Here is a 24,616-nt window from a genome sequence, read left to right as displayed (position 1 = left end):
TGCAGCCCCGCCACTGGGAAGTGGCTCACAATCCTTAAACACCAGGACAGGGGCTACTGCCCCATAAGGGCCCTGCCCGCTTGCCACTCCAGCAGCAGGGTCAGCAGCAAACACAGAGGCCAGTCAGCAGGGCACCTTAGGTGAGGGGGCAAGGAGGCCCCCTCCTGCTGGTGTCTGGCAAATGGGGAAGGAGGGGCTTATCCTGCCACTCCTCCCATGCAGGGAGCAGGCAGTTGGGATGGGCAGACCCTGGCTGCATTCCCCAGAGGCAGTGGGAGTAGAGGGGGAAATAATCCCCCTATGTGACCTCTCTGCCTCAAGGGGGCATGCCTGCTGGTGTTTAGCAGTGCTCTCCCACTGCAACAATGAGGGGGAGTGCCCAGCACACTCCAGCTTGGGTCTGTGCCAGTGGGAGAGGGAGGGGGGAATCCCCTCCTTGGCCAGTTCATTCCAAGCCACTGCAGTGGCTGGCCACAGCCCCGCCACTGGAGCAGGCAGCAGAGAAATGCAGGTCTGCACTGATGGCACAGAGGAAGGGTGAAATAAGCCTCTTTCCTGCCCCCTTCCGGGGGCCAGCATCTGGCCAGGCCCCTGCCCCTGCCTGTCCCTGCTCCGACTAGGGAGCAGAAGGGCAGGGGCAGCCCTGCTCCACTGGAGCAGAGGGCATAGACCAGCATGCATGCTGGGATGCTAGGGGATACTGGTTTAACTTAAGCCAGGAAGGGGTCTGGGACAGAAGTTGCATAAACCTCTTTAATCTCAATCAGTTAAGTCTGATACATCATTCAACCAGGTTTATCTCAAACTGATTATAGCCATTTTGAAACTGATTTATGTGCACTGAACTTATGTTGTTACAGGTTTCAACCAGTTTCTGATCACTTAAACCAGTTTATGTGTAACTTCTGTCCCTAGCCCATGTGTGTGATCTAAGCTTTGTGAGAAGAAAGCAAGTCAAAGATGGCTGCAGATGAGTTCCAGGCAATGTACCTATTAGTTGCATAACTAGGATGGCATCAGCCCAGGGGCAATGCGTAGAGGGTGTACAGGGGTGCACATGCATGCCCTGCACCCCTGCAAAAAGGCTTTGCCAACACCTCACCACTGACACCGCTGGAGGCATCTGCGAGTGGTCCATGATCACCTCTGACCACCACCAACACTGCCGGTGGCCCCTGCGGGTGATCACCAACCCCTGGTCAGTGCTCACCACCCTCCCCACCCCTAACATTGCCAGTAGCATCTGCAGGAGCTCCCTGCTTACCGCCACCTTGCTCTCACTGCCACCACACTCCCAGTAGTGGCCAGCAGCGATCATGGAGTGCCTGCAGATGCCAGGCACATGTGCTGTTCATTCACCAATTTAGAGGAGGAGCCAGTACTCCATAAACCCTCTCCCCACTTCCTCTCCCACTCTCTTTTCAAGGCACCAAAGTTGCCAATTAAAACACTGATCTCCAAATTCTATGTAGCTATGTAGAATAAATGATGATAGAAGGGAAAAAAGATCTAGCAATAAGGGACTTATTAGCAGGGGTCTGTAAACCTTAGGGTTGAACCTAAGTTCAAACAGTCTCTTTTAACTTCTATTAAAATCTGCCTCTGGCTTAAGCCTAGCTGTCTTGGCATGAGTTTCTTACATTTTAGTATTCTAAATTTGCAAAGCAGTCACTCCAGTATAGTGAGACTTCAATGGAATATCTCTCCTGGGTGGGATAATTACAGAAGGTAAAAGGTTCTTTCAGGATCATAAATTCTGAAACCCACAGATTTAAGGAGGAAGCTAAATGCATCTGAACAATCTGAAACTATTTTAAATGGATGCATGTTAATTACTGCATGAAAACCAGCTTACCATCTCTGTACCACTCAGCCCGAGGTCGAAGCCTAGTCAGCTCAGGAGTTATCAGCATGGAACATTTGAGGGTAAGAGTTTCTCCTTCCATCCCAAAAGTGACACCAAACTTCTCCAAAAGTCGAACATCAATGTGAGTGAAGCAAACATCAAGCGGGAAGGGCACTGAACATGGAGAAATCATAAGACAGTTTGAGACAAGTAAATTGTACTTGGTACAAGCATAGTGTCTTCCAAAAAGCTTCAGCATGTGGAATGGATTGCTAACATACAGGACTGAACAATGCATGCAGCTGGAAGGTTAAATATACCTGTATATCTTACCTTGTGACTTCTGAAAATTAAGAAAGTAAGGTCAGAAGCAAGATGTAGTGTTTTAAAAAATAATGTTACTGGGGCTACTGATTGGATAAAGTATCTACATTTTTTTCTCAAAAAAAAAAAAAAAAGAAAAAAGGAGATGATGCTTACAATTGAAAGGTGATATGCCAGCAGGGAGTGGCTCTTCTTCCCCTCTGAACCCTACAAAACATAGACAATTAAGGTTCATATAAGAAAAGTACAATGTCTGTTTTCCTTTTTTCTAAGAGTGACATGGGACTTACTTCTCACAATCACAGCAGCATTTGTCGATGCCTGCCCATGGATATTTGTTGCTACTGCAGTATAGGTAGCAGTGTCATCAAAACTGGCTCTAACAGGGAAAAGAAGAAAATAAATTACAATATTTACAATTTTAAATACAAATAATGATCTATATTATGAATCAGTCTTAAACAAAGTGAACCAGATTCCTTGCTAAGGTCACACAGACCAAAGGAGGGAAATCGGGGAGCTCAGTGTGCCTCCATCCTGGGTCTATAACAGGTTTAAGCAACATGAAGGTTCATTAACTTGTGCAATAGAGAGTCATCCATCACATAGGAATAACTGAAGTATATAATGCACTGCCCAGTGTCCTTTCACCTGCCCCTCTCAAGGCTCCTGCATCATGCATTGTAAGAAAAAAGAATAGGAGACAAAGGAGAGGCATAAGAAACAGCAGGCCTTGGATGCTCTGATGTCTTTCTCTAGAGTTATCCTTGGTAGGTAGCTACAGGAAGGTTTTGTTGCCTTTATACCACTTGAAGATAGTGGAGCAGCCTGGGGAATATGGTCATCATACAACGGTTACAGATTTTGAAATAATTTGATTTAAATGTTTTTACTTATTTTAATGTAAAAATAGAAGCTAATGAAAGAAGTTGTAATCAATTTAAAAAAATCATTTTTGGTGCTTCACAGAGCTTATTGGTTGAATAATTTATTCTCCACAGTTGCCTTTGATAGAGTACTATCATACCATGTCTGCATACCAGCTAAGATATGATTTCCAGTGTAAATATCTGCATCCCCATTATTTTCTCCATAAGGGTCAACCAGAAGTAACGCTACCAAACCTACTGGCGTTACACATGTAAAAGTGAAGTAAGGAAAAAAGAAAATACCTTCTAGTCTTTTTTGGATATGATTTGGGGTACTTTAAATTAAATTTTATATACAAATGCATGGCACATATTTATTAGCCATGCATTTGTATATAAAATTTAATTTGGGATGAAACTGTTTACAAAAATAGACATTTCATGATACCAGAATGTTTTACAAATTTACTTCAGCTTTTTTCCTGGAAAAAAGCCCAAAAACAAAACGATTTTTGGGAAGTTTGGAAACTTAGGACATTTCATTTTTGACATTCTCAACATAAACCATTTTGATTCCAAAGATTTCAAAAGTTACTTCAACTTCAGTTTTTTTTTAAATATATTAATAAAATACTCAAACCCAAAGGAAAATATTTTATTTGACCCAATATAAAAATGTCCCTCAATTTTCCTATGGATTAAACACTTTGAAAAAATACTTGTGTTAATTTTTTTTCATAGTTTTATTTTTTAGAGTTGACATCAAACTGAAAAAATCAGACAATTGATGTGTGCAATTGGCTCCTGCTTCTCTGTACTTCACACTCATTTGCCTGAGGTCTTGACTTTGAGTGTCCAATGAAAGGTGCAATGTTCAGTGTGCGTGCATTCAGTTCCCTTTCAGAAGACTGACTCAGTAATATTCTGAAAACTGTCAGGTGAAACATGAACATATGGCCTCCAGTGACTTCTAAAAGATTACAGACAAAGGATGTGAAAGCACAGAGCAGACACAAAAAGTGTTTGATGCAAACTGCTTCACAGGGTTGCAGACTTCATGTCATGCAGCATGTGTCACTGAAGTGACAGTAATGTTTTTCCTCCATAGCGTATACTCTGGCCTGTCCGTGCTACAAAGTACGCTGCCCATGGCACTTTATTTCAGAAATTCACCTCCTGATAGTGGTAAACATGCCCTAATGAAAGAGTCTAGATTCTACATTAGTATAAATGTACAGGGCTTATTGCACCGCCTAGAGGCAGATTTTGAATGATGCATTTTACAAAACAAACCATCAAAATGCTGAACATACCATGTAAGTAAATATCAAAGAAAAAAATGAAAGGTAAATTGTGAAATTAGCTTGTGTCATCACAAAAGCCAAAGATAGAGCCTAAAAGACAAAAGAACCTTTGAGTGACTATGAAAGTTGCAACCTTGAAAATAAAGCAACTTTCAATTAAGGTTGTGTAACTGCAGTTGATGTTCTTTTAATTAATTTTCAGAGAATACACCACTAATAGATCCTAAATCTCTACATTTTTTCAGGTCCATTGTTAAGGTATCCAGACTTTGGACATGAGTGCTTATGAGCACATGATGTTTCTTTGTGTTAACTTTTCAAACGAGGAAAAAAAGGCAATTAAAAATCTGTGACACTCCTTAAATTGTTGACTGATTTCAAAATGATTGTAAAGTTCTAGTGATGGAAAAATTGTCCTATCAAGACAGTGTTCTACAGGAAAGAAGGCAAAAGATGCTTACTTGAAAACCTAGTGGACATTTTTTTAACTTGTTAAAAAGGAATCTTCCCCGACTCAGAAAATCTAAGAAACTTTTTAAAATACTGAAGTGCAAATTCAATCAGTGAACACTTGAGAATAAATTTAGAATAAATTTAAAAATTAAAAGCAGAAATGAGAAGCAACAAATGAATTTTGTGTTTGCAGAGTTCTAGGGGAAATGAATGGTGAATTACTGAATAAAGACAAAGGAACGCAGTGGCTTGACATTGACAGAAACACTGAGGAGCTGCTGAAATCTAGGAAAGGAGAGGAATGTGAGCACAAGTCTTCTGTAGACATTGATTTGGCTTGTGGTAGCACTGTTGATAGAAGATTAATGTCTGTCTTTGTGTATATTTTGGAGCACTGGATACGTTCTTGAATGTTAAATCTGTTATTTTATGACTTGGCCCCTGGCTCTGGGCCCCCCAGGCAGTGCAGGGCCACAGCCATTGCAGGGAGGCAGCTAGGACTGGAGCCGGGGTCAATGCAGAGCTGCGGAGCACCAGATTCATTGGCTGGGGGTGCACTGGGACCAGGCAACAACCCCAGGCACAAGGGAAGGGGCAGCCACATGGGCGCAGCAAGCCCCAGCCCCGATCCCAATCCTGGACCCAGCTCCACTCTGTTCCCTCCCAATCCCAGCCCCAGCCCCACTCTCTCCCCACCTCCATGGCCCTTTCCCCACCCCCCCATCCCTTCCCCCAAAGACTTTACCACTGGGGGGGGCACATGCATACATGCGCTCTGCCCCCACCAAAAAAAATTTCTCGCTCCGCCTATGATAAGAACTGCTATACCGGGTCAGTCCAAAGGTCTATTTACCCCAATATACTCTTGCAGGCAGTGACAATTTGTGGGGAAAGTATAAGGAACAAGGCGTGAGTAAAATGATCTACACTTTTTTCACATCATAGAATCATAGAAAATTAGGATTGGAAGGGATCTCAGGAGGTCATCTAGTCCAACCCCTTCTCAAAGTAGGACCATCCCCAACTAGATCATTCTAGCCAGGGCTTTGTTGAAACAGACCTTAAAAATCTCCAAGGATGGAGATTTCACCACCACTCTAGGTATCCCATTCCAATGCTACACCACCCTCCTAGTGAGACAGTTTTCCTTATATCCAGCCTAAACTTCCCTTGCTGCAACGTGAGATGATTGCTCCTTGTTCTGTCATCTGCCACCACTGAAAACAGTCTAGCTCCACTGTGGGGGGCCTAGAACTGACAATCAGCTAATTGTTGGTCCCTTCCCCAGTTCTACACCAGAACGAGCTTAGGACTCCCAACAGCAGAAACCTGATTCATCCTGCAGATCCATTGGCAGGTGCAGGTCCAGCAACAGGAGCAGCACCCTCTCCCAGACTTAGTTCCTCATGCCTCTGCCCATCACCAATAGCAAAGACCCAGCTTGCCCTGGCATGCTAGGAGTAGGTGCTTCCAGGCCTGGCAGGGCTGGGGATATGGCAGAGAGAGTATGGGCACCATGCATGGGGGTAGTACATCCACATAGGCAGACATGCAAACTGCAGCTACTGGTTATGGAGTCAGTGTCAGGGGCAGAGGGCCATTGCTGACTTTGCTCTGTCCAGGTAAGGTAAACATAGTAGGAAAGCATTACCATGAGGCTGCTCAGAATATGTTCTAACTTTTAATGTGGCATGGGTATGCTTACTACAGTCTAAATAAAATACATGCTAAGTGTCCCATGTGACCTGGGCTAAATAGCTAGATGGACCTGGTATGCACTAAATCCCTGCTTCCTTTTAATATATTTACTTGCCTATATCTAAGGACTGCTGTTTTGCAGTTTAGTTTAATGCTTTTCCAAAGTGGGCTAACAAGGGCACTTTTAGGATAGATTACCAGTACCAACATACTGAGATAATGCAAGAGGGCTATTCCAGCAGTTTTTTCAACTAATTTATTCATATAGAGAAGCTCTAACTTTAGGTTTCTCTGCTTCTGTCAAATGTAAGTTGATTGTAATTTATTCTTGTGTCTAAAGGTGCTAAAGAAAATAAATATCTATATCTATATATATCACGTGCAACCATAATATATAAAGTGATGCTACCATTTAACGAACTACCGCTCTAAATATAACCAATTAGGCATCTTTATTTACATGTTCGCTAACTTATTCCAGTTAATGTGCTTATTAGTAATTAGGAGAATTTATTTATCAAAATTACACAGAATTCAGGTTTAACAACATGATTTATCAATTACTACAAGGTGGCATGCACATAGTAAATAAGCTACAGAAAAATCTTTTCTAAATATATATATATATATATATATGCCACCTTGCCTTTCTTGTCCATTCCAGCCTTTTATTCATGAAACAGACATTTGCCAGTACATGAAATGTAGGATCCTTTCTCTTAAATGAGAAAGTCCAGTGGCGCTTGTTTAATTTAACTTTTCAAATGGCAATATAGCCATACATTCTCAAGCTCTTCACTCTCTTGGGCATGAGCAATCAAGCTGAAGTCAGCAGACTATTGACTTTACTCAGTTTGTCCTGATTCGGAGGTCTTTCACACAACAATACCAGAGCAAAAGGTTTGAAAAAATGGAACCTAAAAAGTCACTGAAACTGGAAGTTGATTAAGAGACAGGCAATTGTTTTACCACTAGTAGTGCTACATTTGATATTGGCTAAACTGACCTGAGAAGGTATTTACCTTAGTGGAGGAGGAGTAGCTATTTCTCCTTCCTTTTATTTGCAGCCTTCTTTAGTTTCATGTAAAAGTTATTTACATGTATTTTCATTAACATAAGCATGTGCACCAAGCACAGTTTAGCTTCTGTGTACTTTATGCTATTTACAGAGAAGCTCTAGCATTCTGCCCCTTTGCTGGAGGCCATTACTTTGAAATCTTGACAATTCACTATTTCCTGATATGCCCCTCTAACGTAGTTCTTTGGCTTAGGAGTAACACCAGTTTAGAGTCAGTAAACCACATTCAAAGTGAAAGGTAATGTAAAAATGGATCACATGGGGTGTCTCTACATGGGATGTTTACTGAAGAGCAGACTAATTAGATAGCTCAGTGTCTATATGTGGGGCCCTATTAGGAAGGACACTAATAAACTCAAGTACATAAGTAAATACAAGTACTATCCTGCTGCTGAGTTTTTTCCTCAACAGCACCACATGTGTAGATGCTGATATGGCTGTTTGTGGCATGATGGTGCTTCAATGCAGGAGCTGCCTGCCAGCTGTCATGCCCCAGCCAGCCCTTCCACAGCACGTGAGCCAGGTTGGAGAAGCCCCAGGTTGGCAGGCTGACCCTCTGGACCCACTCCAGGACTGCTCCAGCCTGGCTCAACAAGCTCCCAAGTACATATTCAAACGTCTTGCCTGAGGCAATAAATTCTGGCACAATATTCACCAAAGTCTATTGCTGTGTGCTAATAGCATGTGTAGATGCTCCCAAGGTGAAAGTTGCATGTCACATTGGCTATCTTGTTTTCCATGGCAAATAGAAGGTGCAAGTAAGGTCGGCTTAAAGCTCCTGATGTCTTATCTTGGATTTGACCCAGAGATTCAATAATTGGGGACAAGTTTTGCGCAAAAATTGCTTTGTCTCACCACAAGTTAAGTAGAACCCTATCAATAATGATAAGCAAATTATCAGGCTTAGTGAATGTTACCACTCTGGTGAAATGGATAGCTAGGGTGCACAGGGGCTTCAAAGTGGGATCTTCATCAATTAATTTAATGTTCTTATCAAGAGCAGGTTTCTTAGACTTTACAAAGGTCAGATGAAATGTATATGGCTTACATTTAAAAAGAATAAAATGGGAGTGCAGGAGTGTATTTGTCCCAAGGTACTAATAATGCCTGTAAAACTAAAATTGCCCTGAATCCATATTACATTCTTGAGTGCTAATGTTTGCAAGGGGACCATTATATTGGCAGATACATATGTTTAAAATGCATGCACTCATCCATCTTAGTAGACTAGGTTGCAGCACAGTGGTTAAGAGTAAAATAACATTTTTTGCCTGAACTGGTATGTTCTTCAGTCAACATGAGAAAGAAAAAGCAGAGCATAGCAATTACATATACAGATAAAAATGACCCCTTTGGGGATGAATTCAAACACCCTGATTTTCTCCAGTGCAGCAGCTCTTCCTCATTGCTCTGACATAAAGGGCTGAAAATGGTGGTCCTAAGAGGCAACAGTCTAAGTGAAATGGTCAATATTTTACTACTTTTCAATACTGAGAAAAGAAGAGCAGGAAATAATAACAGTTTTCTCCCTACTGCCTTTATTCTGTTTTTAAAGAAGCTTTAAGTTCAAGCATGGAGCAGGCAAAGGCAGAACCAGTGTAAAAGCTCCCCAGCATAGGTGACAGTTCAGGGGTGCACTGAGGGGAGTAGATATGAGAAAGCGCAAGAAGGAGCTCTACCCATGATTCCATCCTTGTAAACACATGGACTGTGTGGACATAAGATGCTGATTGCACAGTAGCTCGTTACTACTGTGCAGTAGCGTTGTGTGGCAGGGAAACGTGATACAACACTACTGCGCAGTAGTAATGAGCTACTGCATAGTCAATATCACCTAAAAGCCATTTGGCAGCACTACTGCGCAGTAAGTAACTCCAGTTACTTTATAGTCATTAAGTACTTGTTTATACAAAGTACTAAATGACTGCGCAGTAATGACTGCTCAGTCAGCGTCTCCTGTAGATGTGGCCATGTAGTATGCTGGAAGAAGAAAGATAACTGCAAAGCCTCCTGCCTCCTTTGTAACCTGTGCTGCTAATTGCCTCCTCCTAAATGATTAGTTTTGTCAGTTTTTCTTTCAAACTGAACTGAATTGAAGTTTCAAGATCTTTTGTCCTCTTTCAGGGATTCTACTTCAGTGGTGGCAACACTATGGTCCTGGATAATCCTTTTCTAGTTCCATGCCTGCTAGCTGTTGCAGTTTATATCTGACAGGTGAGGAAACCACCTTAGGTCTGAGCCAGTTTCATATCTGTGTTGCTATTTACATTAAATAGATCATATATTCACAGTGACTATATTTTTATTCAGGCACTCGATAAAACAAGCCCAATCTCTGTGAGCTGTAGCCAATCATCATATAATTTAAAGAGCTCTATCCCTAATATAGCCTCAGTAGAATCATATCTGGGGTGACTTTTATATATCTAAAATTGGATTTCTTTTTAATTTTTACTAACATTTATAAGACGTTAGGAACTGGGAGCCCTGGTTTAATGCCTGGAATTAGACCTACTGTAGCTGGCATTACACAGCACTATGCTCTCATTGACACACCATGGCAGAAATCTGCTGATGCACTCACAAACCCTCTGCTACTGCAACAAGGGCTGCAACCGGCCATGTGAAAAAAACTTCAGAGACCTAACAGAAAGCTAAATAAAGCCCTGCATATGATGCAGCATAGAATGCAGCATTCTAGAAGGAGCCCCGCAAAACCAACATTTCTTCCTTGCTTATTCGAGTCTCCAACCCCTTCCCTTCCTGCCCACCTATTGATGGAGGGGTTAGAAATCACATTGCTGAATTAAGTGGATCAGCTGTGCTGTGATGTGCTGCAGTATATCTTATCTGCTTCATTTTGTGAAACACTGGATGGTGCAGGACAAGGGATGATATGGTCTCCCCATTTTCCCCACTAGCCAGGCCCATCCCCAGCAATCTCCAGGGATGGGTCTGACTGAGTGGAGAAAGCAGGGCTTTTATCTAACCAGCCAGACCCAAGACACAAGTGTGCCTGAATACAGATGGTATTTTCAACAGGGTACCTCAACATCCCTGCTTATGGAGAAGCACCCAGAGATTTCCTGGGTTGCCTCTTTGTAAGAAGGGAAAGGAGGCAAGTGCTCTAGAGGCTTAAGAGCCCTTCATACCTCAAGACCATCTGCCCAGAGTGCTGGAAGGGTTCAGGCAGCTCAGGTTCCTTGTACTCTTCTGCCACAGAGCTAATAGCCACCGCAATAAAGGGGTAGAGTCTATTACTGCCTTCTGTTACACCACTGATTTTCCTTTCATGTGTCACAACAAAGGGTATCAATGTCATAACTTTTTTATGGCAACACAAATGAGACATCAGATGACATCTGTTTCCACCCACAGATACCACTGGCTGTTTTGTCCCCAGAGCCAGGAGCATCACTACAGCTTCAGTGGTATTTACTGAATGTAAATTAATAGATGTGGAAAGGCTTAGGCATCACTGTAAACAGTTCAACAAAATTCTGCCTAAGCCTAACAGAAAGAACATCAGTCTAGCATAGTTAAGACATGCCAGCTGCTAAAACCAACTGCATGCAAGAGTGATTTGGCTAGGGTGACCCATTTACTGCTGGGTCAACTGGATCAATGTGGAAAATATTATACTGGCATTACTGGCATTATCTAAATCAGCATTTCTCAACCTCTTTAAATTAAAGGCATGCCTCATTGAACTCAAGGCACCCTTCAGAAAATAACAGATCTTAGTTTTCACTCATGAAAAAAAAAAGAACAGGTCTCCTGCTGAAAAAACTCAGAAAGAACACATGTCTGAATATTTTGGCACTATGGATTCCTGTTTGAAAATCTCTTATTTTGTCTTGTGAATCATGTGTAGATGTTTCCACACCTAACAGTGCCAATATAGTATGGCACCCAGCAGAATCCTTAAAGGGGTCTCATGGTATCCCAGTGGGCTGCAACATCCTGGTTGAGAATCACTGATTTAAATTAACAGTGCACTTTCTTCTAGAATACTGTAGTCTGACCAGCCACCTGATCTTAAAAAAATATAGCAGAACTATGTTGTAAGAACAAAGAGGCATCCAATGAAATTGAAGAACAAAATTTTAAACTCTGAAAAGGGAATATTAAATTTGTCTGGGAATCCAAAGCCAGGGATTATAAGGAGATATAATGAAAAAAGATCATACAAATATTTAGAACATCTACAGTTACGTTAGATGGGATAAAAAAACCACAGGGGATACAATCCCCTCATTCTCCTAGGGATGGGTCAGCCACTCATGGATGGGTTTCAGAAGAAATTTCCACAAGGGGTAGAATATGTCAGAGCTGTCCTTTGAAACATTTGGTATTGGCCACTATCAGAGATTGGACCTGGGACTATATGGATCTATAAAATGGCAAATCCTATGTTCCTGAGAACTATGGAATATGTTTTTAGGAGGGGCATAAATTATAATGTGACCTTCAGAGCCATTTACTTTACAGCTCAAGAGAGAACTTGAGTTCATCGTGCTAACTGTGAAAGGTTAGCGTAATACCAGCCTCAGCAGTGATCAAGCAACACTATATGAAAACAGTCATGTTATATGAAGGAAAAAATGTAGTAAATTGAGCATAGGATATCATCAAAATATAAGCTGGGGATCTGAAAGTTACCCAAATTACAGCACAGCTTTATTATGAATCTAAGATGGAGAAATAGGCAGATGAAGGCATGTCCAGTTACAACTTTAAAATGTGAGGTGATGGTCTGGTTTTGGCACCTCAAGAATTTTTCCAGTGGAGCCAAGGAATATTCATAGGAATAAATATCACCCTTGCATCAGAAGGAAAAGTTCACTCCATAAACGTCAGAGGAGTGCTGTGAAGACAGCCAAGAAATTCCAAGGCCATTTAAAGTGGCCAGAGATCAGATGACATGCAGTTCAGCACTTTGGTATGAACAGCTGAGAAGAGCATAGAAGTGGGTAGGTGGGTAATCCTAACTGTTCTACACCCAGGAAAAATATAACATTTCAGATGGCTAGATCTTTTACATATTTCTTCATTTGAACAACTGAGCCATAACTTCCCTATTTCCAAATATAAGCTATAACCAGTACTAGTATTCAAAAGGGATATCAGTATTTCCTGAACGCTGTATTTCTCTCATTATGTGGAAGCAGAGCACAGTCCATGAACCAATTTTGCACTGAAGTAAGTGGTAATAAAAATGCAGCTGATTTTAGCAATGTTAATTCCACAATCTCTATGCATTTAAGTTAGAAATAGTCAGGGACCTGAAGTAGTTATATAATGCCAGAGATGACAAATAACTTTTCAATAAATAAAAGCTTAAAAGTTAAGATAGCATTTGGGCATCTCCAATTTGGAAAAAAAAACCTTAGCAGAGAACAGGGAAAAGCTAAGTGAGCACAAGTCTGTGGTTCCCATTAGATTGCTGTTTAGAAGAACATGAGCAAAACTAAGTGATGCTGGTGCCAGTGGCCAGTGGTGAAGAAAGTGATCGTGGGCATTTGCCTAGGGGTAGGGACAAAGCCATTTAGATGAGTCAGGTGCACCAAGCACACTCCCAGCTAGATACCCACAGTCACCCAGAAAACACCCCTCTGGCATTTACACCTATACACATCCCTGCAGGCAGCTATGCACTGGCAGCGCAAAAAGCATTCAAAAGCCTTCACACTAACCCACACATTACTCACTGGTATCCACATCCATGCAAACAACCATCCCCTGGCACCAAATAAGGCACCAAGATACCTTCCCCAGAGGCCACCCACTGGCATTCACTCACCTAAACATCACTCATTTGCAACCACCCCCATTAGGTAAATAGTTTTTTCCATTCTCACTGCAAGAGAGGTTTGTAGAATGCAAAATCTACTTCCTTCTCTCGGCTTCCTTCCCTGATCCCCAAAGAGCAAGAACATAAGGTTCTCCACATAAAGGTGAAAAAGAACCCAATAGAGATTAGTGAAGGCTCCTGGATAAAAATAAGTCTCTCCCTCCGCACTAAAGCCAAAAGAAAGAAATAGCATTTTTTCCCAGCTCTTTCTACACATACAAATGTTGAGTAGGGGAAAATGAAGCTGGGCTTCAGTAATTCTCAAGAGAGCTAGACTCAGGAGTGTCTGCTTGAAGCAGAATAATGATGCACTATTGTTTCCTGAATGTTGCCTGGCTTGTCTAAGCGCTGCTGCTGCTGACAGCTGGAGACAAACTTGGAAGCTGAATATTTGGCCAACAAAATGTTAGCTACAAGCGCTCCAGCTCCTTGTATGTTTTCATCTGCCCCTACTATACACTTTTTTCCTGCCTTGACGCTGTTGAATTGCAGTTCTTCACTCTTTATTTTGTAACCAAATCGTACTTTCTATGAACAACACAAAGGCATAACTGTAACCAGTACTGTATCCTAGGCAGAGCTGCACCTCTTCACCCATACACCTTGCACCTTCCCTGCTCTAGTGCCAACTCTGGCTCTGGCAATGGAAAGGACAAAGCAGCTCCAGCAGCTCAGGAGCAGCAGCCAGTGGTTTGCTGCTGCTGTGGGAGACATCATCTCCCCACCTCTTTTATTTCCTGTTGTCATGTGCTCTTAGTAGCCAAAAATCACTGGTTTTCAGTGACAAAAAATGGGCTCGCATGGCATGGGCACTAAAGCACACAGTTGTCAGCACGGAGTTTGCAAGTTTAAAGACCATAGCAGAGGTATTCATGGAGCAGCCTGTCAGAGTCTAACAAATCTTCCAGTTCTGCTAAATATCCTGTTGCAAGGACACACAAAAGGAAAGTGACAAAAAGAGAGGCTGACATTTCTCCCAGCTGAAGCAAACTTCCAGCTACTGGTGATACTGCTCTGTCCTCTCTGCTGCTGGAGCTGGAGCTGGAGCTGGAGCTGGAGAGGGGAGGGTGAAGAATGTAATGGGAAGCTAGGAAGGAGGAGGGGGTGGGGAATGAGAGGAGGAGGCGCCCCCTTAGCTTCATTCCAGCACCCCCTAGCAGAGCCCAGGGCACGGGCCCCACTCACTCACCCGTATACGACTGGTAAAACATAATACTGAAACCACCTATCCCATCTAAGGGTTAACTTAATTTGGAGAAAAGTTGTTTTTTTCTCCCAAAAACTTCCTATGTCATGACCATAACATTTCCATGCAAAACATAAATGGTAAAAATTGGATAAAATGTATCTTTTGGAATTTATAACTTTTTAAAAGAAACTACCAGAATCTCCCAACCCTAGTTATAAGAACAGGAATAAAGATCTAAAGCTAATTTGAACATAGCCAGTGTATACCAGAGCCAGACAGTGAGATCTGAATGTCCTAGTGATGACCTGCTAAGCTTTTCTAACCTTTGAGACCTGAACCAAAAGTTCAGCCATGACGGAATGGACCATTAACGATGAGGAAGCAGTTCCACTCACTGGCATGTGGATTCAAACTTCAAACAGAAGCTTCCAAAAGCCAATATATTTTGTTTCTGCTTACTTGTCTCCAGCCTTTCTTCATCTTGTTAGCAATAGGAATTATGTGATAGAAATAGCTTTGAGCAGCCAATGTTCCCTGCAAAGGTAGCAGCTGAGCAGAAGTTGTGCGCTGTGTTTAATGACTGCCTTGCAGTACATTATGTACATTTCAAATGTATCTGAAGTAAATGGTTTCAGTTAAAAGTCCTAAAATTCTCTTGTTCAAAGTAATCTACCTGTTTATCTCCAGGACATGCACTCCATATTTGCTTTCAATTCTGTACTTTCCAGGTTCACTTGCAGGAGTAATCAATGCCTCATTTTTATACCTAAAGTTCAGAAGAAAAATAAGTTGCAGTTACTAAAAACTGTCATACAAATTAGTGTACTGTAATTTATTGATAACAGTGTTCTGTCTTTGTATAGTATACATGGATAGATATAAAGGCATACATACAAATTTGTCTGTACTTGGTCATTCAGGAGAGAAAGGGGAAATCCTACTACTTGCCCAAGACTCCTCCCCTGAGCAGACGAGTGAAAATTACACAGAAACAAGATGGAGTGTACTGAATCTCCCAGCATACCAGCTGGTAGAAATGAACATGAACAAAAGGCAATACAATAAGCTTCATCCTCATCAAGTCTCCAATAAATTGCTTCATCTTAAAGGAAATAAAAGACCAACATAGGAGCTGGGGCTGTCCAAGACACAGTTATTTTCCAGAGCTGCTCCTAGGATACAATACATGGTTTTCTCAGAAATGAGCTTTACAATTCAGACCACACCACAGAAATCTCGCTGCTATCTGAGGATTTATGCTACATTTAAAAATAACATATGAAGTTACAGGGGTGTAGATTGTAGCTGTGTTCATCTAAGGACCTAGGCAGACAGGGGTCATTGGGTGGATCTGATATCTTTTGTTAGACCAACTTAAATAACTGGGGGGTGGAAAATAAGGCAAGGTTTTAGGTTTAAAAACCCTTCCTCAGGCTAAGGAAGTGTCAGCAGTTGGTGTGTGCTTTTCCTGGGTGGAATGACAAGTAAAGAAGCCAGAGGCTGGGCTGGCATGCATACAAGACCAGCAGTCACTGAAGATGTAGATTGAGGAGTCAGTGGGTGAGAGACAGGTGGGGTAGGGGGAGAGAAGGGGGTGAATGGTGGAGAGATACCTGGGGAGTCAGATGTCAGGCAGGTTATAATGTGTCATAAATCCAGTGTCTATATTTAGTCCATGATTTTTAGTATCCAGGAAGTTGATGAAGTGAAGTTCATAGGCTCATCTCTGGGAAGCACTTTGAAAGTTTCCTTTGAGGATCAGGACTCAGAGACTGGAGAGAGAGTGATTTTCTTGTGAGAAATGTGCCCCCACAGGTAGTTGGGTATTCTTGTCTTTGATGGCTTTCCAGTGTGGCAGTTGTTGTCTGGTCTCTCCTACGTATTTTCCATCAGGGCATTTGGTGCATGGGATGAGATATATTACATTTCTGGAGGTGCAGCTGTAAGATGCAGGAATGCTGATGGCTCTGTTGTCGGGTGTAGTAATTGTGGGGGTGGTGGAGACGTGTTGGCAGGTTTTGCATTTCTTGTCCTGGCATGGTCTGGATCCATTCAGTGTGTTCTAGGCCTGAGGAAGTTTGCTTCTGGTGATGAAGTTAGTGAGGTGTGGTGCTTGTTTGAAGGCTGGGATGGGTGGTTCTGGGAAGATCTCTTTAACACTAGGGTCTCTTTCTAGTATGGGATGCAATTGTTTGAGGATTTTCCATATGGGTTCAAAGGCGGGGTGATATGTTGTAACCAGCAGTGTGCGATTTGTTGGGGGTTTTCTTCTGTACTGCAGCAATTCTTCCCATGGTATCCGGGTGGCTCTTTCAAACTTGCTATCGATCTCGCTGGAGGAGTGTCCTTGTTGGGTGAAGGCTTTTTTAAGATTGGTGAGATGGCAATCCCAGGTATTCTCCTCAGTGCAAATTCAGTGGTATCTGAGGGCTTGGCTGTATATCACAGCTTTTTTGGGGTGTTTAGGGTATTTTGGGGGGTGTTTAAATGTGTGTGTTTTGTCAGCCTGATGAAGGGTTTTTCAACCTGAAATCTTGTTTAAACTTTTGCATCCGGACCACAATGAAATACCCTTATACTGGGAAGGGAGAGACAGGAAGAAGCATGAAGGTCTGGAATAGGTCTTGTATACCAATCCTAATGTCTGCTCCCGTTTTGTCATTGCTATAGAAGTTCTCAGCTTCTTTCTCAAATAACATCATTCTCCCTTTCTGTTAGACTGCAAAATGAAGCTGGAAGCAAAGCTCTGGTCCCACATTTCCACTTCAAATAAAGTTAAGGGATAATATTTTACAAGTAAGGTAGAGATTTTTTTAATCTGCTACATTTCCTACTTTAAATACAAGCATTTGAGGTGTGCCAATGGTTGTGTAATCAAGGATAATCTCACAGCCTTCTAGGGCAGAAGAGAGACTTCAGATATCATCTTTTGATGACAAGAAGCATTTGCCTAATGCACCCAAATGCACATTTCAAATTGTAGTGTTGAATAAAAGGATCCTGAGATTTTCATAAAGATTTGCCTTTTACCAGGATTTCTGTCTCATTCAAAGACGTGTAAGAATATGCGTCAGGCTACAATGCTTTGATGATACTTCACAGATTAAATTATCTATCAGTTATACCACTGGAATCCTTTTATTTTCAGTGTGGTTGTAAGTCATTCAATTGATAGAGGAATTTACTCCCAGAACATCAGGTTTGGTTAATCTCACTCACTCTCCACTATTTAGCTACTATGTACTGCTGTCCGGAATAAAACATCAAAACACTTACCATTAACAAAACTCAATCTATGTTATCACTTATTTATCAGTTAAATCAAAGTGTATTACTGAGTCCTTTTGTAGTTTGCATTTTGAAATATTAATGTACTTATTATGCTACGTGTGTCTGTTACACAAATTTTGTACTTCTGTTCCTCTCACTGCAGCAGCAACAGTTACTATCTAGCATGTCTATGAGGATTATGAGAGTTTTGAAGTGTATGTGACACATAAAAGTTATGTCATAACTAGCTTACCACCACTTTTAGAGGACTAGAAAGGTCCAGATACTTACCATTGTACAACAGGAGTAGGAAATCCTTGTACAGTGAAACAAAGACTCACAGACATCTTTTCCCAAACTGTATGAGACCGCAGGCGCACCAAAATTTCAGGAGCTCGACTTATACTTTCTTCAACAGCATACCTTTCCAGGGCCATCTTTTCTTCCAGCTGTTACACAGGTCAGAAGTAAAAAGTGATGAGAAGGAGCCCAATCGAACATGAGAGTCATCTGGAGTCAGACTCTGTGAACAAAAACTAAGGGCCTTGTTACACATTAATTTTAAACAGCTTCTGAAGTTCGTAACACTTGAATTGTCCACACATTAACACATGAAACTGGTTTTAGGCACTCTTTATGTGGCTTAAAGTTGTGCTACTCCAGGGCAAGTTTATCTCTCATCTGTGTTACCAAGCTTGTGTTCCAACAATGTATGTCCACTCCCCAGAGATAAGCCACCCAAGTTGCAGCCCTTCAGCATCCCAGGATGCAGTACCCTTCCAGCATTCCCTCTAAGCTGTGCGCATCCGTGGCCATGCACAATAAAAAATCATGTCATGCAATAACTTTTTAATGCCGTGCATACATTGGCATACCGACGGGAAGGGGTGGTAAGGGGCCATAGCCCTCAGGTGCTGTAGTAGCTCCCCCAAGAGTGCCTTCTCTCATTGCTCCCACCTTCCACCCACCCCAGAAAGCATAACCAGTACCCCTTGCACCCCAGTCCCACGTTCCAATTTGTTCTTTAACTTACTTCCTGTTTCTTTTATTTTCTTCTTTTCTTTTATCCTTCAGTGACTTACTTCCCTCATCTCACCACCCTTCCTCCAAACCAGTGCCTTTCCAACTCCCATTTTACTACCTACCTCCATCCTATTAACTCTCTGCCTCCCAGTCAATGTTCCTGCCCCCTCCCCCTCTCCTGCACCACTTATTTCTCACATGCCCCCACCTAGAAAAGGAATAGAAGCCTGTAATGGAAAGTCACTGTTGTAGCTCTTAGGTAGGCCTCTGCTTGCTATGCCTCTAGCAGCAAGTCACAGCTGTGCAGGTGGGGAACAGTCAGAGAAGGTTTTTAGCCTTAAGGTGTGACTGCTCCAAACTAAAGCTAGTACTATCATCGAACAACATTTGAGTATATCGAAGTGTAACAAGCAACAAGGCCCTAGGAAACACTATCTACTGTTGCGTTAGAAGTATGGTTCCAAAGCACAGATTAATTTACAGCTTTGTTTTGAAAGGAAATAAAAATGTTGTGTTACAATACCATTCTTTGTATAGTAACTCTATCCAGCTGTTCTCTAGCAAGGTGCCTGGCAGAATGAATCTCATCTTGCAAATAAGATAACTCAGTGGCAAACCGGGTTCGTTTCTCCTCACTTGTATGAGACTTCTGCTCAAGAGCTCTATGTGATAGGAAAGAAATGTCATAATTTTAACCTAGCATCAAAGCGTTAATGTCGTCACTAGTAGACAGATAAGAGCAGCTGAAGCCCCATTAGCTACATTATAGAGTTCCTGGTTATGTAAACTATTACCTTGCTTACAGTTATCACAACAAACATCTTATGACCTGCAAATAAATGAGTATTCTGGTTCCTTTCTCTTCACTGCGAATTTAGAGGACGATGTTATGCTAATATTAACTGGTATAAATTGACTTTCCTATGAATTCAGTGGAAGTATCTTGATATACTTCAGCTGAGAAAGTGGCCCAAAGATTCTGCAAATAGAACTGAATTATGAGAACATACCAGACAGAAATCAAACATTAAGGCTGCTTGCAGACATGGGGGGAAATGGCACTTTACTTTAAACTTGGCACACTCCTGTGCTGAGCCCAGGGCATGCCAAAAAGAGGCACTGTGTTATTTGGACCTGGCTTTCCCAGCATCTTTATAGATTGGGCACTTTAGTGGGGCTTTTTTGGCACTTTTCTCTAATAGCTGATTGAATCAGCTGTTAGAGAAAAGTTCCAAAAAGCCCTGCTGAAGTACCCAATCTATACAGATGCTGCAGAGCCTGGTAAAAGTAACATGATGCTGCTTTGAATAAAGCATTTTTTTTTCCCATGCCTGTCAATGCCCAAAATTTTTAATGCGTAATTAGTCTCTTTCCTTGCTTTTTTTTCACCTTTGGCTTTGTGTATTATAGGTTTTCCTTTTCTTTCCTTGCCTGCTTAATTGTTTTTCTTCATTATCTATATTCTATACTTTGTAGATGTTAAGAAAAATCCATATGTTATTCTAACAATTAGGGGTAAAATCTTGAATCCCTGTCCCTATTCAAATATCAAGTGGAACAAATGGAGTTGAGTCCTTCAAAACCTGAAATGATCCAGCTGTGGAACTGGGACAGCACCCATCACAGATAAAGTTTACCAAACCCCTACATGTGATAATGCTGCTTTCAGATAGAAAGCTGAAAGTAAACACCAGCAGAGCTAAATAAACCTGAAAAAATTATGCTTTTGTGGATGACAGTGAGCAGACATAGGGAACCATGTGTAGGCAATGGTTCTCTCTGGGTGTGAGTGCACATAGTTATTTAATGTGGATTAACCCAATTTAAGCCTCATTGGGGTGCATGGCTACATGTAAGCACCCTTAATACAGTTTTAAAATGGTGATTTTAGGCTATGTGAGCCTAAATTTGATACCTGCCCAAACCAAGTATCAAATTTAAATGGGATTAGTTAATGCAGATTAACAAATGTGTGGAAATGCTACTCTGCATTAGCACAGGGAACTTCATCCTGGGTCTGCCCAGCCACTAGGGTGCTGGCCAGAGCCCAGCAACAGGTCTCCTGCTTGGGTGCCTCTCCTTCCTCAGGGCTGGGCTGCTATATAATGCCACTTGTAAGCAGGTTTTTTATTATTAGTGGGCGGGAAGGGTGGTGGAGAGGCACTGTTTGTTGTGAGGGGGAGGGATGGGGTGGGTGTTGTGAGCATAATGGTTTTTTTTGTTTCAACCATGTGTGTGTCCTGAGAGTGGTGCTGGGGGTGGGCAGGGGATAAGGAGTGTATAAGAAGTGGCACAGGTAGGCTGGAGAAGGGAGTGCAGGAGGAGGGGGTCAGGCAGGGCCTCCAGCAGCTGGTGGCCTGGCCCCTACTGGCGGGTGTGTGACTCTCCTGTGGCCTGGGTGGGGGGTGCTTGCTGGGGCCAGCAGGGCCAGCACTAGGGCCAGTGGGCACTGGTCATTACTGGCAGGGGCTGGTCTGGAAGAGCAGGGTGATGGGCATCACTGACAGGGGCAGAAGTAGCCCTGGCACAGGGAGGCAGGGTGAGTAAAGGAGGGAGCTGCTGAATGCTGCCCCATGCTAGGCACAAAACTCCTAGGCTGGGAAGGGGCTGGCCAGGGATAAGAGGGTGGTGGGTGCTTTCAAAATGGCTGCCAAATGCTGGCAGCTAGCTCTGGCTTCAGCATAGCTGCCAAGTGGAGACAGCTATGTGTCTAGAGGCTGAAGCTCCCCCTGGTGGCCAGAGTGGCACATGGAAGGGCTGAAGCAACCTGGGACTAAAATTAATCCAAAGTCCTAACACGTGTAGATACCTGCCAAAACCTGCTTAAACCACCTTAGTTCAATATGCATTAAATGTAAGCCCACTTAAATTCCTGTGTAGACACGCCCTGTCTGTTTCCACTGGAATGATTTAAGGAAAACTCCTTTAGATAATCTACACAAACCTTCTAACAGAATATGTCCCATTTTGTGTTTCAAACCATATAACAGGTGGACCATTAGGTAGTCAGTCCAATGTCAACTGAAGCCATTGAACAGTGGCGTTTTTTCAGTTGACACTAGATCAGGCCCTAATTTATGTGATATTTTAAAGCTATTTTACCATTTTTACATGTTCTGTATCTATATAAATAAAAAGGATTGTGGCATTATAAAGAAGTTCCTGTGAGTTTAGCTACAAAAGAAAAGAAGAATATGTTCTTATCTCTGGAAATTTTATGGCATACAACATCTATGTCTCTGGTATAGATACGGTACAGTATGTCAGGGTACATTGCAGATACTCAAATTAACAAAACAGGAATATAGTTGTCAGCATATTTATTAAAGGAGTTCATTTCAGTGCTGTAACTGAGATGAGACAGTAAGCCCCCTTGATAGATGGAATGTTATGGAGAGAATTTAGTACAGTTAAGTTGGCCCAAAGACATAATTTTAGTATTCAGTCGAAATATAATGTACTTGATCTAAAAAACTATTAAATTCAAGTATACTCCAATTTATTCTGGTTATATGTTTGTCCTTTTTTCTACACAATCAACCTAGAGAAAAACTTAGACATGAAGGTATATGGAATATGAGATTTAAAAGATACTCAACACATTGGTATTCCAGTCATGGCAGATTAATGTTGAACATAGTATCACGGATGGCTTTTGGATAGCTCTGCTACTGGCTCTTTCCATCTTTACAGTTTCCTCAGTAGTTTTCTTCCAAGATCAGCTAATTTGTACCAACAGCCCTTACAAAAATGCCCTTCTGCTTTCTAATTACATTAGCACATTTAGCGATGCATACAACAATAAACTCTTGAAGTAAATACTTTATTCCACTGAAGTCAATGGAAATGTTACCATCAAATTCACTGTAGTTAGGATTTCTCCCTGAAGATTATACTGACAAAAGGGTTTATTGCACAGGACTGGAGTCATTAAAAGTATCTGAAGGGATTAGTAAAAATGTTACCTCTTTCTGGTTTCTTGTCTCTCTTCTTCATCTGCAGTACGTGCCCTCCTGGCACAGAGTACACATGTAGTTTTTCCTGTACCAGCAGATGACTGAAAATAAGATGCTTGTCTAGAAGCCGCCCTTTAAATATAAAAGAAATTGCTATCAACTGGTTCTACCAATAAAAAATGGAATTATAAAAACCAAAGAAATTACTTTCAATGAGGTGAATGACACAACTACGAAATGCTCTGTGAGAAATATTTAGGTTTAACTTGAAATCTCACATACTGTCTCCTTAAGAGTCTAATGGTACTATCATCTCAGTGGAGACTGTTTTCCTTTTTTTAATTTTCAATGTATTTATCAATTGTACCTATATATGCCATATCTCTATGTATATAGCACAATGTAATAATTAAGAAACAACCAGCAAACATTTAGGGCCACCGATACAGAATACATGAGAGACCACACTGTAACCCCCCAGGTCCTTTTTCTGCAGAAAAGGACCTGGGGGGCCATAGTGGAAAAAAATATGGATATGAGTCAGCAGTGTGCCCTTGTTGCCAAGAAGGCTAACAGCATACTGGACTGCATTAGTAAGACTGTTGCTGGTAGATTGAGGAAAGTAACTATTCTTCTCTATTCTGCACTGGTGAGGACACAACTGGAGTACTGTGTCTTGGGTCTCCCACTATAGAAAGGACATGGACAAGTTGGAGACAGTCCAGTGAAGAGTAACAAAAATGGTGAAGGGGATGGGGCACATGGCTTATAAGGAAAGGCTGAGGGAACTGGGCTTATTTAGTCTGCAAGAGAGAAGACTGAGATAGGATTTGATAGCAGCCTTTAACTACCTGAAGAGTGGTTCAAAAGAGCATGGAGCTAGACTGTTCTCAGTGGTAGCAGATGACCGAACAAGAAGCAATCATCTCAAGTTGCAGCACGGGAGGTTTAGGTTGGATATTAGGGAAATCCTTCTCACTAGGAAGGTGGTGAAGCACTGAAACAAGTTACCTGGAGAGGTGGTGGAAACTCCATCCAGCTTGACAAAGCCCTGGCTGGAATGATCTAATTGGAGGTGGTCCTTCTTTCAGAGGCTTGGACTAGATGACCTCTTGAGGTCCCTTCCAACCCTACTTTTCTACGATTCTATGATAAAGATCTCCAAAAGTATCTTCCCACCTCCAAATGTCACCCTTATAATCTTTCACTTGACCTCTTCAGTAAACTGTTGTCTTCCCCACAAAAAGGGGTGGACCAAAAGGTAGGTCGGGTGGCATATCCTGAAGGCCATCAAATAAAGTTCTGATAGCCAAAGAGAAATAAACTTAATGCAAAATCCTTGGCTCTGGAATATGAGCACTCCTCCATTACCCCATTCCCATTTATACAAGGAGGGAACAAACAACTAAAGTATCTTATTGTATAAACAGATGAAAAGTTATATCATAGTAAAAGGGCGTGGGGAACTGTTGCAAATGAAGTTAATACTTTGTAACTGTTTTGTATTTCAGCTTTATGATACCTAAACCTAGAAGGGGGGTCCTCAGAAATTCAATCACTTGTCCAGTGGGTCCACACATTGCTCACACACTATGAGAAAGAAAAAGCACCCTCAGGAGAAAAAGCCCTACAACATGCCAAATGTAAAAAAACAGGGGAGAGAAGCACTGGCAATGCAAGGAAATTCCTGACATAAATATGTGCTCAGATTGCCCTGGAGAGACCTGTGTTCTCTGCTATAGAAGAAAAGAG

General features: G+C 41.9%; 1 protein-coding gene across 1 annotated transcript in view; it reads right to left on the bottom strand.

Annotated features, from left to right (window-relative positions):
* MYOM2 (myomesin 2) overlaps positions 1-24,616 on the bottom strand; it is a 107,439-nt gene that overhangs the window by 72,482 nt on the left and 10,341 nt on the right. Inside the window, exons 3-9 of the mRNA XM_019537497.1 lie at positions 22,874-22,996; positions 19,432-19,570; positions 18,177-18,334; positions 15,289-15,381; positions 2,461-2,549; positions 2,327-2,377; positions 1,856-2,020 (exon numbers count right to left, since the gene is read on the bottom strand). Of these exons, the coding sequence (XP_019393042.1) occupies positions 1,856-2,020; positions 2,327-2,377; positions 2,461-2,549; positions 15,289-15,381; positions 18,177-18,334; positions 19,432-19,570; positions 22,874-22,996 (818 nt within the window). The remainder of the gene's footprint in view (positions 1-1,855; positions 2,021-2,326; positions 2,378-2,460; positions 2,550-15,288; positions 15,382-18,176; positions 18,335-19,431; positions 19,571-22,873; positions 22,997-24,616) is intronic.

The sequence above is a fragment of the Crocodylus porosus genome, unplaced genomic scaffold (assembly GCF_001723895.1).
Source record: "Crocodylus porosus isolate Cpor-Errol unplaced genomic scaffold, CroPor_comp1, whole genome shotgun sequence".
Lineage (NCBI taxonomy): Eukaryota > Metazoa > Chordata > Crocodylia > Crocodylidae > Crocodylus > Crocodylus porosus.
Note: the sequence above shows the minus strand (reverse complement) of the source record. Positions and strands in the feature narration are given on the sequence as shown.